Source organism: Erpetoichthys calabaricus, chromosome 1, assembly GCF_900747795.2.
Source record: "Erpetoichthys calabaricus chromosome 1, fErpCal1.3, whole genome shotgun sequence".
Taxonomy (NCBI): Eukaryota; Metazoa; Chordata; class Cladistia; order Polypteriformes; family Polypteridae; genus Erpetoichthys; species Erpetoichthys calabaricus.
Window position 1 is genome coordinate 115,153,400 of NC_041394.2, and position 16,647 is coordinate 115,170,046.

The following is a 16,647-nucleotide window of genomic DNA, read 5'->3' on the forward strand; positions in this document are numbered from 1 at the left end:
CATTACGTTGCAACACTACTAGTATGTAAATGGCAACGTACCATAAGTTCTTTGCAATCATTAGGTAGCCTTAAAGGACTTTTTGATAGTATAGGACAGACTAAGATAATTCATGTTTGGTGTACATGGAGCACAAGTCTTTGGCTTAGCAAGCCACTGCCAGACACTCTGAATGTCACCTTAAGTCCTCCTAACAAGCCAAATGTCATCCCAGAGATGTCTCTCTGAGTACCATTGAAAATATCCAAACTCAAACAAAGAGCTATAACTCAGTGATTGGATTTAGTTCTAACAGTCAACCAAAAAGGATGAACGTATGTGCACGCAAGAAAACAATGGCAAGAAATCTGCTCCTTTCTTTAAGAACCTTTTCTACATCACAAATCTTCACTTCCTCTATCAGCTCACTGCTCTCAACGTGGTCATAACTTCTGTTCGATATCAGAGACCAAGTGCTTATTGATTGTGGCCATAACAGAATTTAAAGCACTGACTCCAAAGGGAAACCAGTGCTGGAGTGGTAAGTTGAAAGACCATCCATAGAAGGAGCTGGATGAGGGGTGCCATTAGTCCAAAATAAAGATGACAAGTGCCTGAGCAGAGGAAGAACATATGTAAAGTGATGCATTTTTCTTTCTGAAAATGGTAGTTGACATGATCACCAGCTGACCCAGCAGAAGTAATTTTTCTAGCAACAAATGGACCAGCACGGTGTGTTTGAACCTAAAAGAGAAACTGCAGTACTACCTGCAACCAGAAAATGTGACCAAGACAATAAAGGAGAAGAGCTCCTGAACAAAGAAATAGAGTGAGTGCATTGAAGATCCTTCCACATGCAGGAACAAAGGAAGGAACATCCAGGAAAGGAACAAAGCACCACCTACATCAGAACCATAAGTACACCAACTCTGATTCCGAGAACAATTCATTGTAACATAGTAGTTAGGATAAAGCCAGATAATGTATTAAGGCATTGATGTCTCTGTAACTAAAAGGTAATAACCCTGTGAAGGAAAACTTCTAGCTGTTATAAATGGTGCAGAGTGGCACTTCACGCACATGCACACACAGAAACTCTGAAGTGGGTTTATACCAGTGCAGACTAGCTGTGAGTAAATGAACATCACAGTGCACACAATAGAAGCCTCATAACCAGTTAAAAAAACTAAACCATCTTGACCACATGAATTATAAGACCAGAATTCATAAGTTGTGTGTCTTTTTGTATAAGAGAAAAAAAATTCAAGTAAGGTATCATACATGTATGTTTTGTGTTGTTTTTGTAATTCATATATACCTTTATCTATATCTATATCTCTATTTCTCTCTTTCTCCCTCTCTATATACATATACACATACATATATACACTGTATCTATGCATATCCTTGCATAAACACATTTGTTATTATTATGTAAAAAATAAATGGCATTATTTTGTTTATTGCAACAAGCTTTTTAGGGTTATTTGTTGAAAATAAGTATATTGCCATGTCTGAATCACAATAAAGAATGCAAAATTATTTCATATAAGCGTTTACCAATTTACGGACCTTGTTCATAAATTATACAGATCTCTTCCTATTTCTGGCATCCCGGCTGGAAAGTGAAACAGAGATTGCTCACTCAGCCTACATTAATTTGGCATTCCTGGTGTGGGAGTCTTGTTAATTGTTTAATTTAATTACAGGCATTGTCAAAGGCAAAATAAATAAGTAATTATTAACTAAGTTATCAGATTCAACCCCTTTCTTACACTAGTGTGGAATCTTCTTTGTCTTTTCGACTTCATCTTGAGTTTACCTCTTGGGCTCTGGTGTTTTGGCTTCTTGGTCTTATCTAGTTTTAACCCTGGTCTATTTGTGACTTCATTTCTCTCCTAGTTTATTTCCTTATAAAATACAACCAACGTTATTCCATTGCTTTTTGGTGACACACCAATTATGATAAGATGTACTTTAATGTACCTCTTTCGGTACCAATACTGCACTATGCAACTTGTTAAATGGCTGTAGCCCATTATTTCTGTATACAGATTGTGCCAGACTCTTCTGATCCTTTGGTGCCAAATATAGTGACACTAACATGTGTGAAACAACTAAAAGTTTACAGTTTCTTCACTCAGTCAGCTGCCATTCTGAACACAAAGCCACTGAGATGTTTAGTTTTGCCTGTTCTTCCTGTGAAATGCACACATACACACTTTCCCTTGGTAGTTCCTTTATATAACAATGAGTGCATATCAGGTTAATATGATTAAGTTACTTATATTGGAAGGTGAGGTGTAGCTAATAAATTGTCCATTCAGTGTACAGCGAATAAATTACTTGAATTAAACTTTGTATAAGCCTTATCTCTTAAATTCTTTTAAACATGCCATCTTTATTTACCTGTGATTTGTGATGGAACAGGAGCTTGAATAGAGTAGGCCTGTTGCACAAAAGGCTTCACACTGAAAAAACAAGAATATAAAAAATAGAAACTATTAAAAAAACACACACACACAAACAACCGGCTTTAACTGAGATACAAATTCATTCTTTTTGCACTTGAAAAGATTTGAAAAGAAAAGCAGGCGTTTCACCATTGGTTTCTTTTCATTAACTACTCTAAGTAATGACAAAGTAGAAGTTCTCAAATAGACATTTCGTTTTACACAGTAACAGTAAAGGAGGATCAGCTTTAATTTTATTAAGGTTAAGATTTATTTCTGGTGTGTGATCTGTATATAACAGTGTAATACGTTTGTAGTTTTATGTTATACAGTAAAATTACAATGCTGCAGCTTTTTGGATACTCTCATCCTGTACATGTTAGTAAGCACTGTAGTGCATTTTATTTCTGCTGCTTTACATTGTTTGCTTTCAGCTTGTCCAGAGATATGACTTTTGCAAAATTGAGCTCCTTCCACTTCTTGGGCTGATAAATTTCTCAAAACACTGTAAGTGTGTGGGTGGATGGCAGGTTATGCATTAGCAGACTTTCTTCCAAGAAAACATTGCATTTTCAATGTCCTGCCCTTAATTTTGCAGCACAGTGGCACAGTGGTAGTGCTGCTGCCTCGCAGTAAGGAGACCTGGGTTCACTTCCTGGGTCCTCCCTGCATGGAGTTTGCATGTTCTCCCCGTGTCTGCATGGGTTTCCTCCCACAGTCCAAAGACATGCAGGTTAGGTGCATTGGCGATCCTAAATTATCCCTAGTATGTGCTTAGTGTGTGTGTGTGCTTGGTGTGTGTGCGTGTGTGTGTGTGTGTGTGTGTTCGCCCTGCGGAGGGCTGGCGCCCTGCCTGGGGTTTGTTTCCTGCCTTGTGCCCTGTGTTGGCTGGGATTGGTTCCAGCAGACCCCCTTGACCCTGTGTTAGGATATACGTAGCAAGTTGGACAATGACTGACTGACTGCCCTTAATTTTGCTCATCTATGAGCAAATATAATCTGGTGATCACACTCCACAGATGAGGATGAAAACTTCACAGAATTTTCACACATTTTAACAGAAAAAAAATCACTGTTGCATGTCATAAATATATGGATTTGTAGTACTGAGAAAAAGGGCATCCAAAGGTACCACTTTAGTTTAGGGACTGCAAAAATGCGTCTTTTATTTATTTACTCTTATGTAACAAGACCTTAACAAAGGCTTTTTTTGGTCTTCATGTTGATTGTTGATTTCTTACATTAACTCAAAAATGTTGAACATTCAATAAAAGAAGAAAAGAAATGCTTGAAATATTTTTATTTGAAACATCTTTCAGGAAAATTGAAAAAGTACCATAAATGGCAAAGAAAGAGTTGAAAAAAATGAGTAGTCTTCTACAGCTTTTGGTTTTGAAATTATTCATGTTTTGTGTTATTTCCAGTAAAAAAAAAAAAGAATAAAAAAAATAGATGTACCAGAATGTGACTTTCTCCATATTTACTGTACAATGTGAGCACATGCGAATTTACCAAAATTAAATACAAGATGCAATACCACTGAAGTTTGGTGTTTACATTTTAGTTCACATTTAAAGGAAAATCCAACCTGGTAATTTATTAGAAAGACCCACCTAAGACGGGTTGAAACGGAAGTATAGAAAGTAATCAATGTAGACATCAGTGTTAACGTTTCAAGAGCACCATGCACTCCATATCTCTCTGTTATACAGTACGCTGTATGTGATTCCAAATAGCAGTGTTAATGTTTGTGATGTGCCATCTGTTGGAATGATGAATGCAATGCATCTTATTATTAAAAATATTTGTGAGGCGCCATCTTTTGAAATGACAGAGACATAACAACACACAGACAGAGACACAGCCAGGCACACAGATGCTTATCCTTTTTTTAAATTGGGTAAAATGTAATTAATGCATTTTGCAGCTGTGAATAGTCTATTTGAAATTTTTGATCTTTAAAAGCTCAAAGTTTGAGCTTAAAATGCAAAAAAGGTCTTTAAACATGCAGGCAACATTTTTGAGCAGTAGTTTGGCTGTTGTTGGTATTAGCTTCAATGAAATTGAACTTTTAAATCTGAAGCTGGATAGCCAGAAGTCACCCAAAACCTAATAAGTCCTAAACGCTAAGAATTGCAACTTGTCCATAAGAGTTCAGAAGAATTGGTCCATTTATTCTGAAGTTGCAAATTTTTTACCACAGACTCATAAACATGCAGACACACAACTTTCCAGAAATGCTTAAGACATGTTTGAGAAATATCCAAACCTGTCTTTCCATTAAAAATCCTAATTTGATATTTTCATGAAGACAATATTTATGAATACATATGAAAGTTCTTGTGAACTGATTGTGTTGAAAACTGATTAAAATAAGATGTAATCAAGGCCAGGTGATCTTTTTATGAAATCAGGGGATCCTTTTATGCTATAGACACACAGATACAATATAAAGGGTCAAATTGCATCCAGGGATGACAGAAAATGTATTATTGATTTAAAAAATGTGAAGCTGAAGTGTCAACTATTATTACAGTATATTCTTATATATTAAAAACATCAAAAATCATAAGGAAAACTAATGCAACCTCCAAATTTGAACAATACCCCCCTCTCATAAAACTGATTTTTCTTTGTCTACAGTTATGTCTTCCTCTTCACAAAGAGTCACCTGCACACTGGGCGTTGTTCTAGCTGTTTCAGCTTTAAACTCTGCTGCACAATCATGCTTTCATGTTTGGCTTTCTCACAGTGGGAAATAATAGAAACTACTTTGTTGCTAGGATGATGTTTAACAGCAGTGTTTGCAATTTCATAATAAACTAAAGAACAAAAGAAATGGAGTGTTGTGAATTGTGTTGGAACTCATTATATACAGTATATATTTGTTTTAATGTGCTATGACTGGTTATACTTTTACATCTCCTAAGACTGGCTGTTTTGATTCAAACATTAAAGTTTTCTACTGTACTAAATGGATATCATTGTGTTGTTCTGAGAGAAATAAAGCGTCACTAAGTGGTATTTAATAATATGTATTTAGTGTCCCAGGAACACACACACTCTGAGGTCATTTCTGTGGTACATTTTATGCTTCTAGTTTACTGATTCACATAAATTCATTGAACAAGGGCAGTGACATGCAGTTACACACTGGTCTGCGTACGAAGCACAATCTGCCTCCAATCCCATCGAGACATGCTGTGAAATGATAATCAGAAAACAAAAAGCTTTAGGTGATTTTTTTAGTAGAGTTCACAGATGTACTAAACGCCACAATATAACAGTGCAAAATGCAAGATGAATGATATTGGTAGTTAAAAATCAACACTCACTCTTGGGAAGTTACCGGCTGACCTGGTAAAGCCCCGTGCCAAAACTGAAAGAAAAAACAAGAAAGATTTCAGTGTGACCACCCTGCTTCTTGATGATGCAGTCTTTTTGGCTACAATGCTGTGTGTATATCTTAAAACAAAAAGTGATCTTTGTTTCTAATTGCATGATGAAGATTATACCAAGGCACTGTACAAGTACAGAACTATATAACGATTACAAAATATATACAGTATATCCAGTAGTTTTTTAAAATGTAATTTATTTAATTTTGTGTCATGTAAGTAACATAGTATACAATTAACCAGATAAAATGTACAGATCTTATACAATAAATAATTTTAAAATTAATCTTGAGAAAGAAAAAGAAAGAAGAAAACATAGAAAAAAACAAAACCTAACAGAAAAAGAATTTAAAAATTCACCCAAGTAAAAGAGGGGGGAACCAAGTGCAGAAAGATAAAAGAACACACACACACACACACACACACACACACACACACACACACAAAATGTTTTTACTCCCTATATGAATGCTTATTCTAAATTTTTTTTCAATTAAATCTTGCTATGTTTTAAAAAAGTTTTGGACACATCCAATCTTAAATAGTATAGAACAGCAGTTATTCACTGACTTATAACAGGTGGGCTGGGATTCTTCTAGTTGAACAAGATAAATCTAAGTGCTAGTACTGTAGTTTGGTAAAGGCAAGTACAATCAATTTGTCCTTCTCCACTTTAAGCCCAACTCGGCATACCCCAAACACCGCTGTTAATGGGTTAGGAGTGATTGTGACACCAAGGCTGTCTGAGAGGCATTTAAAGATTTTGGTCCAGAATGATGTTAATTTAGTGCATTCCCAAAATGTGTGGCTGAGTAATGGCTGGAGCTACAGTAGATTGCAACGTTCATAAGTTGGATCTTGCCGTTTTGGACAATTTAAAATGAGATACAGTAAGTGTGATAGATGAAAGATTATAATTTGAATTATTGAACAGAACAAGAGCCTATTCTACTGTATGGCTGATGTCCACTTCTGTTCTGAGATGTTCATTAAAAGGTTGTCACACACGTGCACTTGGGAGTCAACTAAAGGGACCAGGAAACAACAATTCCACGCCAGGCCAGGGGGTGGTGGGGTGTACTGAACCTCTCTCTTTTCTCTCCGCAGACCAAACACGAGAAATCCTTCCTGTCCCGGCCCCAAGGACGTCACTTCCTATCCCAGCCCGAGGACGTCACTTCCTATCCCGGCCCGAGGACGTCAATTCCTGTAAACCAGTTATTAAAACCCCTCATGCTCCATACTTAAACAGTTCTGTTTTGGACTCTAACCAGTACACATTGTACTCTACTTTAAAGCCTTTTGCAGCTAGGGAAACTATACGGGTGGCTGTCCCAAACCTTCGTTGTGTGTCTGGCTGTTTCTTTCACAAGGTCCTTTCCCACCATACCTTAGGATCGTTGAAACGAAGATTCTTTGAGATGTTTTTATATATTATTGAATATATATATCAAGACTGATCAGTGTTGCCTTGGGATAGAAATGGGTGGGAGGTCTGGAAAATTGGGTAGGTTTCTTTTCACAAAAATTTCTTACTTGAAAATAGGGGAAAAATTATGCTACTGATATGTTAAATCTGAAGTGTAACTGTTCTTAAAATACAAATACGTTATCTATATATAGTTCTCTTAGTGTTGTAATTCTGAGCGTTTTCCAAAGATTAAATACTGAGAAGGTTGAAAAAGATGATTATCGTGTAGTGCAGTAACAGATAAAAGCTTCTCTGCCTTATAGTGCTTCCTGCATTTGCTCCACATTCTAAGTGACTGGTGGATGACTGGATTGACAGAAGTTAGTATTTACAGGGGTATAAAACAGCACATTTTGAGAAGTACAGCAAGATTTAATTTCCATTGCTGACCAGGCAGATGTAAATTCATCAAGTTATGCTGATTTACAGGTCTTTATCTATACTAATTAATAAAAGGCAAAGCCCTCACTGACTCACTGACTGACTGACTGACTGACTGACTGACTGACTCATCACTAATTCTCCAACTTCCCATGTAGGTGGAAGGCTGAAATTTGGCAGGCTCATTCCTTACAGCTTACTTACAAAAGTTAGGCAGGTTTCATTTCGAAATTCTACGTGTAATGGTCATAACTGGAACCTGTTCTTTGTCCATATACTCTAATGGAGGAGGCGGAGTCACGTATCGCGTCATCACGCCTCCTACGTAATCACTTGAACTAAAAACAAGGAAGAGATTTACAGCACGAGTCAAACGCGGGAACGAAGGTAAATGACGTTAATTTTTGAGTGTCTTTTAATACTGTGTAAGCATACATATTAAAACATGTGCAATTAAACGTGTGCATTTACGGGGTGATTTCTCAGGCTTAAAAGCTCGCCTTTTATCAAACGCGAGAACAAAGGTAAATGACGTTAATTTTTGAGTGTCTTTTAATACTGTGTAAGCATGCATATTAACACATGTGCAATTAAACGTGTGCATTTACGGGGTGATTTCTCAGGCTTAAAAGCTCGCCTTTTATTAAAAAGGTAAATGCTAACTGTTTTCATTCTGAAGGACACAAACCACATTGGATTTTGTAATGATAGTTGATTAGTAAGGTCTATTAAGGGATACTTACAGAATGATTAGTAATGCCTGTGAATGCCGATGCAAGTAGGAGAATGGGCGTGAACTAAAGAACGATTAGTAACTTGTACAGTAAATGTCTCTAAAGTCTGTCTATTAAAAAGTTATTATATCTTTCAATCCTGTGTATTGATTAAACTACGAACCTAACAAGATCACTACATGGTGTCAGAAGTGGCGGATTGGAAGAGGAATGTGAAGAAGAGGTTCAGCTTTTGAACGAGTCGCGTGTCTGTTAGTAACCCGAAAACGTGATCAGAAAGCGCTAAGACGTTCTAGCAAAAGAGAAAAAAAAATATGTTAGGATTACAGCCCCCACCAGATCTCCAGTTAAAGGGAAATGTAGCTGAAAATTGGAAAAGATTTAAACAGAGATTCGAGTTGTATCTTGCTGCGATTGAAGCAGATAGGAAAAGTGAAAAAAATGAAAGTGTCTATGCTTCTACATGTAATTGGTGAAGAGGCGCTAGAGGTGTATAACAATTTTCAGTTTGAAGAAGATGGAGACAATATGAAATTGAACAAAATAGTTGAAAAATTCTAAACGTATTGCAACCCAAAGTGCAATGTGACGTTTGAGCGGCACAAGTTTTTTTACATGTTTCCAGAAAAGCAGAGAAACAATAGACCAGTATGTGACGGAATTGCGTAATAGGAGCTGTTCTAAGAAGAAACCGTCAAGACATCAAAGGACCAATAACCTCTAATCAGAACACTAACACCAGCGAAACAAATATTAAAGAGAAAACAAGTATAAATCAGGAAAGAACATCTCAACTGCAAACACAATTGACCAGAATATCAAAATGTCAAGTAAAACCACCAGAACGCCTCATTGAGACATGTTGAGGATTAAAGGAACATTTTCAATTAAGAAATGCTGAATTCCTTTAACAGTTGTGCTTTTTATACATTGTTTGAATGCTGGATGTATGCCTGAAATGTTCTGGATAGTTCAGTTGTTTGAAGTGATCAAGAATTAAACGTGTGCATTTATGGAGTGATTTCTCAGGCTTAAAAGCTCGCTTTTTATTAAAAAGGTAAATGCTAACTGTTTTCATTCTGAAGGGCACAAACCACGTTAGATTTCAGCCGTTAAACGCGCAAAAATGTCGGAACACCAGATAAATAAGCGCAACATATTATCAGTTGTATTGTATGCTTACAATACATATAGAAATGTGTTAATCGTTAACTAATAGTATCGGATGGTGTTTTTCGACTCGCACCTTGATTTAAACGATTGCATGTCTTGGTGGGTTTGCGTAGCTTATTGTCAATATCTTTACACCTCTTTTTAAGACTTATTGACTGAAACGGGCTTTCATAAAAAAACTTAGGGCTTTGCTACAAGATACACCCTCCACAAGTTAAGGAAGTAAAAATAACAGGTATATATTTCTGTTTTATTTAAACCTTTTAAGTTCGTATGCATACCCCATTTGGCTGTTTAAGTTTTTTTTTTTTTTTTCTTCAGTAATATTTAATCTCCTTAAAGAAAAACAACATATGCATTTTACTTTTTTTGTATCTCTTTAGTAATATTTTAGTGTAAAAGGATAACGAGTATTTAAACCTTTTATGTTACTTTATAAAGTTATTTTACACAATGTTGAAAAATTAATAAGAAAGCTACATATTTGGCAGCTGCTGCTTTAATTTTCAATGAAATGAAAAAAGCTCTCCAAGAGAAAACCTCAATGAAGAAGAAACAGTTTGCACTATCTAAAAAGGAGAAACCCTCATTTATAAAGGTTTGCTGCAGATGACTTAACTGAAAATAAATGAATAGTTCCTATGTGTATAATACATATTTATCTATTTGACTTATGCCTTTATTCCAGCAACTTGCAACATCTGAGGTACAATTTGTTACATTACTTTGGTTTTTTGCAGCACAGGCAGGTGAAGTGACTTCCTCAGGGTCACACAGTGGTGTCAGTACCAGGATTTGAACTGACAAGCTCCGGGTTTGCTTAAATATTACTGAAGAATGAAAAAAAATGAAAACGGGCAAATGGGGCTATGCATACAAATGTCCATCCATCCATTATCCAACCCGCTATATCCTAAATACAGGAGCCAATCCCTGCCAACACAGGGCACAAGGCAGGAAACAAACCCCAGGCAAGGTGCCAGCCCACCGCAGGGCGCACACACCCACACACACCCACACACACCCACACACCAGAGACAATTTAGAATCGCCAATGCACCTAACCTGCATGTGTTTGGACTGTGGGAGGAAACCAAAGATATGTGTATATGTAGATATGTATATATATATATGTATATATGTATATGTATATATATGTTTACATAACCTCTTTAACATACTACTTCTCCGCTGCGAAGCGCGGGTATTTTGCTAGTAATGTAATAAAATTGAAGGTTAGGTAGTGCCATGCCACCTTCTACTTTTGGTTTTTGTAGAGTCACCTTTTGAATGAGTGGACATCTCAAGTTCCAAATAAATTAGGATATACAGTACTATAAAAAATTATTTGTTAGTATATATATGGATTCTCTAAAATAGAAGTACTGTAGAAGCTTAGGAAGGATGATGGACTAGACAACTATCCATTCATTTGATCAAAACAGTTTAAATATCTAGGGATACACATCACAGGCAAATATAAAGATCTTTTTAAACAATATTTTGGTAACAGCACTGATGTTAACAAATGGTCTACTTGCCATCTCACCTCAATACTGTCAAGACTAAATACAGTAAGTTTTATGTCTTTCTTGTAGCCACACAGTAGATGTAGAATGAATCAGATACCCTCTTGTTAAAAGTCCAGTGTCACATCTAGTTTTTGGGTATGGATTTAGACAACTGACCAAAATATCATACAAAATACTCATAAAGTAGCTTTGACTTCAATATCAGTTACAAATAATTCAAAGAAAATATATAAATTTCACATGACTAATGCTGTATTTTGGCTGACTATTTCGGTATTCAGATAAATTAGTACTGTCCATGCATCTAAATACGACAGAGTGGAACATTCAGATTTTGAAAATGAATTCCTTTATTGTTCAGAAGAATTTTGGAAAATGTTTCTATTGGACTGTTAGGAAAAGTGTTAAACATCTGAACTGAAACGGAATATTTAGGTCAAGAAGAAGGTCAAGGTCATGCTAAACTTTATAAGTCCACAATGAGAAATTCCCTTGATCATGAAATGTTTATAGCAATTAACAATGGCAAATTATATTAGAGAAAAACAAATATGGAAACAGAAGGTTAAAGTAATTAAGTTGATTGTCTCAAAATGTCGGTTCTTGGGCCCTGTGTGAGGGAATGTGGGTTGAGTGTTCATGAGTGTGCCCAGTAGTAAACTATCCCACCATCAAAGGTGAACACTTAATGCCACCAGGATACATAGCTACTATCCTGCAATTCTTTGCTGAAATGTGCAGGCTTGGAAAATAAATGAATGAATATCAAAATCATAGTTGCACATTGCCTACTCCTATTCTGCATTATATGTGGCTTTCTCAGTGCTTATCAATATCTGTTTATAATGTATACTGCTAAATTTACACTTTTAATGTTTACAAAAGTAAAGTTATATAAAGGCTATTTCAGAGTTCTGATTTTAAACCTATCCTCTTCTAATCATTTTTTTTTTGTTTGGTGAGAAACTTTTGTTTGCAACAGAATTAGCCAAAGGTTACCAATATTTCACATTGTGAGGTGGGTTTTTACTTTGGAGGAGATTTCAAGTTACCTCGAAATTGTCAGGAAGGTATTCAAAACCATTTAGGTTATTTCATACATGTTGATTTGGTGGCTTCCCATCATAATTACCATTAACATAAATTTCAACTGTATGTATTGCATTAAGACTCAAAACATTCAGTTTAACTTTAAGCAGTGTTATGCAAAACATTTATAATATTTAACAGCTGTATTATGTTATCAGTTCATCAGGCATCTCAACTGAACACATATAAGATGCCAAAACCACGTTTTTATGGTTCTGTAACACTTCATAACTTAGTTTAAGATTTTTATTTTACAGACACTGGAGTGCTAGAGACTAGGGTATAGATGGAAGGCAACAAAGTTACAGGACTTCTGAACTGCATGAGCAAACAGTGTTCAAATGTATAAACAAAGATCTTTTTCTTAGCCCACTCTGAATGCTACTCCAGATTAGTAGATGAAAACAGAGTGTATCCTTCTGTACTGTTTAAAAGAATTGCTAACTTGACAAATTAGAAATCTAAACTTCTATGCAAAATCTTTTCTAACATCAGCAGCACAGAGTTTAAAAACTTCTTAAATAATAAAACTGTTAATATAAAGTGGCAAATTGCAAACATATTATTATAGTGTTTACCCCTATTTTTCCTTGTGTCGTAGTACATAACTGTGGTGAAGTGAGTAAGGGGCCCATGGCAGTGTGCAGCTTTTTAAATAAAAACTGTGCAGCTCAGGCTCCATGAGTATAGGTGTGTGCAGCCGCAAAGATTGATTCATAAGGAAATTGGCTGGTCACGTTTCCTCAAAATATTTGTTCATAAATAAATAAATAAAGTTAAATAAAAGCTTTATTAGAAGAATGCAGAAAAGCAATACAACATACAGTAATGAACAATTTGGGCTATCTGCATTGCAAATGATATGATATTTAACTAATGTTTGTTTTCTGAAACTGTTTTTCCTGGTAAAGGTCATGGTATATGGAAACCACAACATCACAAAATACAACAGTGCTTAATGAGCAAAAGAATCAAGTTTCCTTTTGTATAAAATTTTATAAAATTGACACTAAATTTCGTTACACTTGTGATTTTGCCAAAAACTCACTAAAAGTCATTTCTTTTAATTTATAAAGACTTTTTAGTGAGTGGAAATAAGATATATTGCATCTTATGGGTTTAACAGTGGCATACATCCCTTTTTGCAGGGCCATTTTAACAGCATTATAGGCCCTCAGGCAAAGCAGTGCACTGGGGCCCCTACCTACACAACCACTCAGCAAGTCACAACATTCCTAGATTAGCATGGGGCCTCTATGCTTGTGGGGCCCCCGGGCAACTGCCCAGCATGCCCATGCGTTAAGATGGCCCTGCCTTTTTGACCTGTTGATTTTGCAGAAAAGTATCCAGATGAAAATAAAATGTATTTGGCAAAATGGCTAAAGACAACCCGCAATTAGACAAAAAGGCTGTACAAAAGACAAAATCTGTAATCCAGCAAGGCAGTGAAATTGTTTACAAAGTAGTTGACAAAAAAAAAAACTACCACTACCTCCAGTCTTGTCATTCAAACTTTGTGTGCACTGCACTAATCCAACGGAGTGTGACTTCCTTATGGCAACTTCATTCCAGCTGATCAGGCAGCCTCCCATCAGCCACAGCAACCTGCTGCCAGATAGGGAGTGAAGTCCCCTTATTGGCGCAGATACTCAGTTCCAAATATCATGAAAATATAACAAATTTTTTATTTATATTAAACAGCATTCTTCCTGGCTCAATGGCGCAGATTTAACTTAATATCTTAATATCACAGTTTTGGGATATATTTGTGATGTGAAACAAATTCAGTTTCACACTAATATTAAGCTAAAAGCCAACTTTCATGGTCAGTGTGGCACACCAATGCAGGTGCTTTAAATTTAATTTAAATAAGATATATGTGAATGATGAAAAGAATTAGTTATGGAGTGGTATGCACATATTAGATTAGAATGTAGAATGTAGAACTAGAATGTATTCTATGAAAGACTGAATAGTTCAATTCTTTTCAGAATCAATGAAGGTTACATTTTTAAAAAACTTTTATATAGTCCAGAGATTTGTCTAAATATTCAGCCAGACCAGCCAATAACCACCGGAATAGATGCGGGTGAGAACTGAAATTGGTCATTTGATCAGTTTTTGCCATCATCAAGTCATGTCAATTTATTTTTCTAAAGCCAACTTTACTAAGTATGGTTCAGGGCACTATTACAAGTTTACAGGTAAAATACCAATCCAATTAAAATGTTAATAAAATACACAATATACATATAAAAATATAAACACTCTGTAGAACAAGCTGCTATACTTGTCACTTGTCAGAATTAGCATAAATCTCCAGGACAATCCACTCACATCCATGCAAAGAACATATTAAACAAGTTATATCCATGTAACATGTTCTATGGCCACAGTACCCAATGTTGTCTTATTTTGTCAGCTATGCCAATGCACACTTATTAATGAATGCTGCTAGGTGTTGTAACCCGGAATTGTGTCGCCTCTCTTGACTAAAGACTGATCAAGAAGATGCAGCACTACACCCCAAACCACCACTAAGCCGAACATTATGTATTGGAGTCATAAGCTATTTTATCTTAGTAAAATCATATTTATATAAAATATGGAAATGACCTTAACACTAAGCGTTCATTTGATTTGCAAACAAACATGACGTGCATCATTCATTAAATATGAAACAATATGTGCAAGAAAAAAAATCCCTCTTCCAAATTTTTTAGTTCAGAAGAGGGCCAAGGTTCCAAATAAATAACAATCGAAAAGGGGTACAGTATGTCAATTCACTCAAAAAAATACATGACACTGCAAAGAGCCCATTGGCTAATTTCACTCTGAAGTCTGATGAAAATGCAGTGCTTAATCTGTAAATGCTCATAGTGCATTGACAACAGCAATTTGGGCACCAGAGCGGAAAACTTTTAATACTGAATTACATAATAAGTACATGACACCAGTACTGTTTACAGATATTCTCTCATACACACGCATGCACACACACATATATATGCATGCTGTCATACATGTGCGCATTGGAAATAGCTTGAAGGCTCGGATGATGGTAATTCTCTGCCGAGACAGGAGGAGGCACTGTCTACTACTGACCTCTCTTCTTCCCCTTCTGCAGGATAGATGATTGACACCGTTACATCTGACATCACCTCTAGGGTTTGTCTACCTGGACCCACCTATTCCTCGGAGAATGCCTTAAATTTGGAGGACTAGCCATCCTACTCAGTCTACTTAAGAAGGAATTTGGGACGAGTAGGTTTTGCATCATAAAATGTGTTTTCTTTGAATTTGTTGCTTAGAATTATACAGGGTTGGCTGCAAAATGCCCCAGAACTCTAAACCTGCCCTGTTATTTCTTTCACTATATACTGTATATACATACAGTATGAATACACACACACATAGTATTTTACTTGGATATCTTGCAATCTTAAATTGTTCCAGTAATGGAAATAAGGATTTGAGTTTTTTCAGTTTATTAAATAAGACTATAACTAAGATCTAGCTTTAGAGTGAATAAACTGTGTTATCAAGACTATAACTATAAAACTAGTATTACTTTTAATTGTGTGTATTTAAACATGAGTTTAGCAAAATGGACCTGACAGGCAGGTCAATGACATCATGCTGTCAGGAAAAGAGGAGCAACTGCAGGGGCTGTCTCCCTACATGAGACAGAAGAGGTGGGCTTACAAAGGTTTAGAAGTAAAAATTTTGGAAGACATTGTAAGCCAAGTTTTAGATTTGTTCTTCTTTTGAAACATGAGTGAAACAAATTGACAGGGATAAACAATGTGTTTTAACAGAGTGTTGAAGTCACAATAATGATGCATGCTTTTACAAAATGCCTTAGTTGGATTAAGATGAATGGACTTTTTAAATTACACAGACATCTCAATTTTGAAACAAAACTCGTTTTTACAGACATTGAGTTGAATCTTTCAGGCTGAATGTTCTAAAATGTATATAATGCCTTTTTTAAGTAAATAAACATAATGATTAAGCTTTGAATATTAACAAATTGAAGCTTGCCATGTTTATTGATATCATCTGACCCAGTATGCTTGCTTGAGCGATCAGTTATTAGTTTAACTTTTTCAAAGGTAAAAGTCAGAAATAGAAACTGACAAGACAATCTCCTCTTTGTTATAGGTACGTATTACATGTTTGTTCAGGTGTAAGTTATGGTTATTCTGTTTGAAACGTACAGCCATTTTTAAAGGTAATGACCTGGAAACAGAGTGTTACACCCAAGAATTCTGGTAGGATCACAGCTCTTGAAGTGCCTCGTGGCCTTTGCTAAGGCAGTTTGAAAATGAATGTCTTTCAAGGGTAGCAATTCGGGTTTCCCTACAGGAATGTGGTTCATGAGCATAGCAACTTCTGGACCTCACTAATACAGTATATTAACGCTGAAGTAGCCAT

General features: G+C 35.8%; 2 protein-coding genes across 3 annotated transcripts in view; both read right to left on the minus strand.

Annotated features, from left to right (window-relative positions):
• Nucleotides 1-16,647, minus strand: part of LOC114654705 (metalloproteinase inhibitor 3-like) — a 756,439-nt gene that overhangs the window by 618,913 nt on the left and 120,879 nt on the right. The gene's annotated exons all lie outside the window — the stretch shown is intronic.
• LOC114648663 (transcriptional enhancer factor TEF-3-like) overlaps nt 1-16,647 on the minus strand; it is a 224,442-nt gene that overhangs the window by 42,751 nt on the left and 165,044 nt on the right. For both annotated transcript variants that reach the window (XM_028797860.2, XM_051929556.1), the window contains 2 exons: nt 5,768-5,811; nt 2,389-2,450 (listed from right to left, as the gene is read on the minus strand). In XM_028797860.2, coding sequence (XP_028653693.2) covers nt 2,389-2,450; nt 5,768-5,811 — 106 coding nt within the window. The remainder of the gene's footprint in view (nt 1-2,388; nt 2,451-5,767; nt 5,812-16,647) is intronic.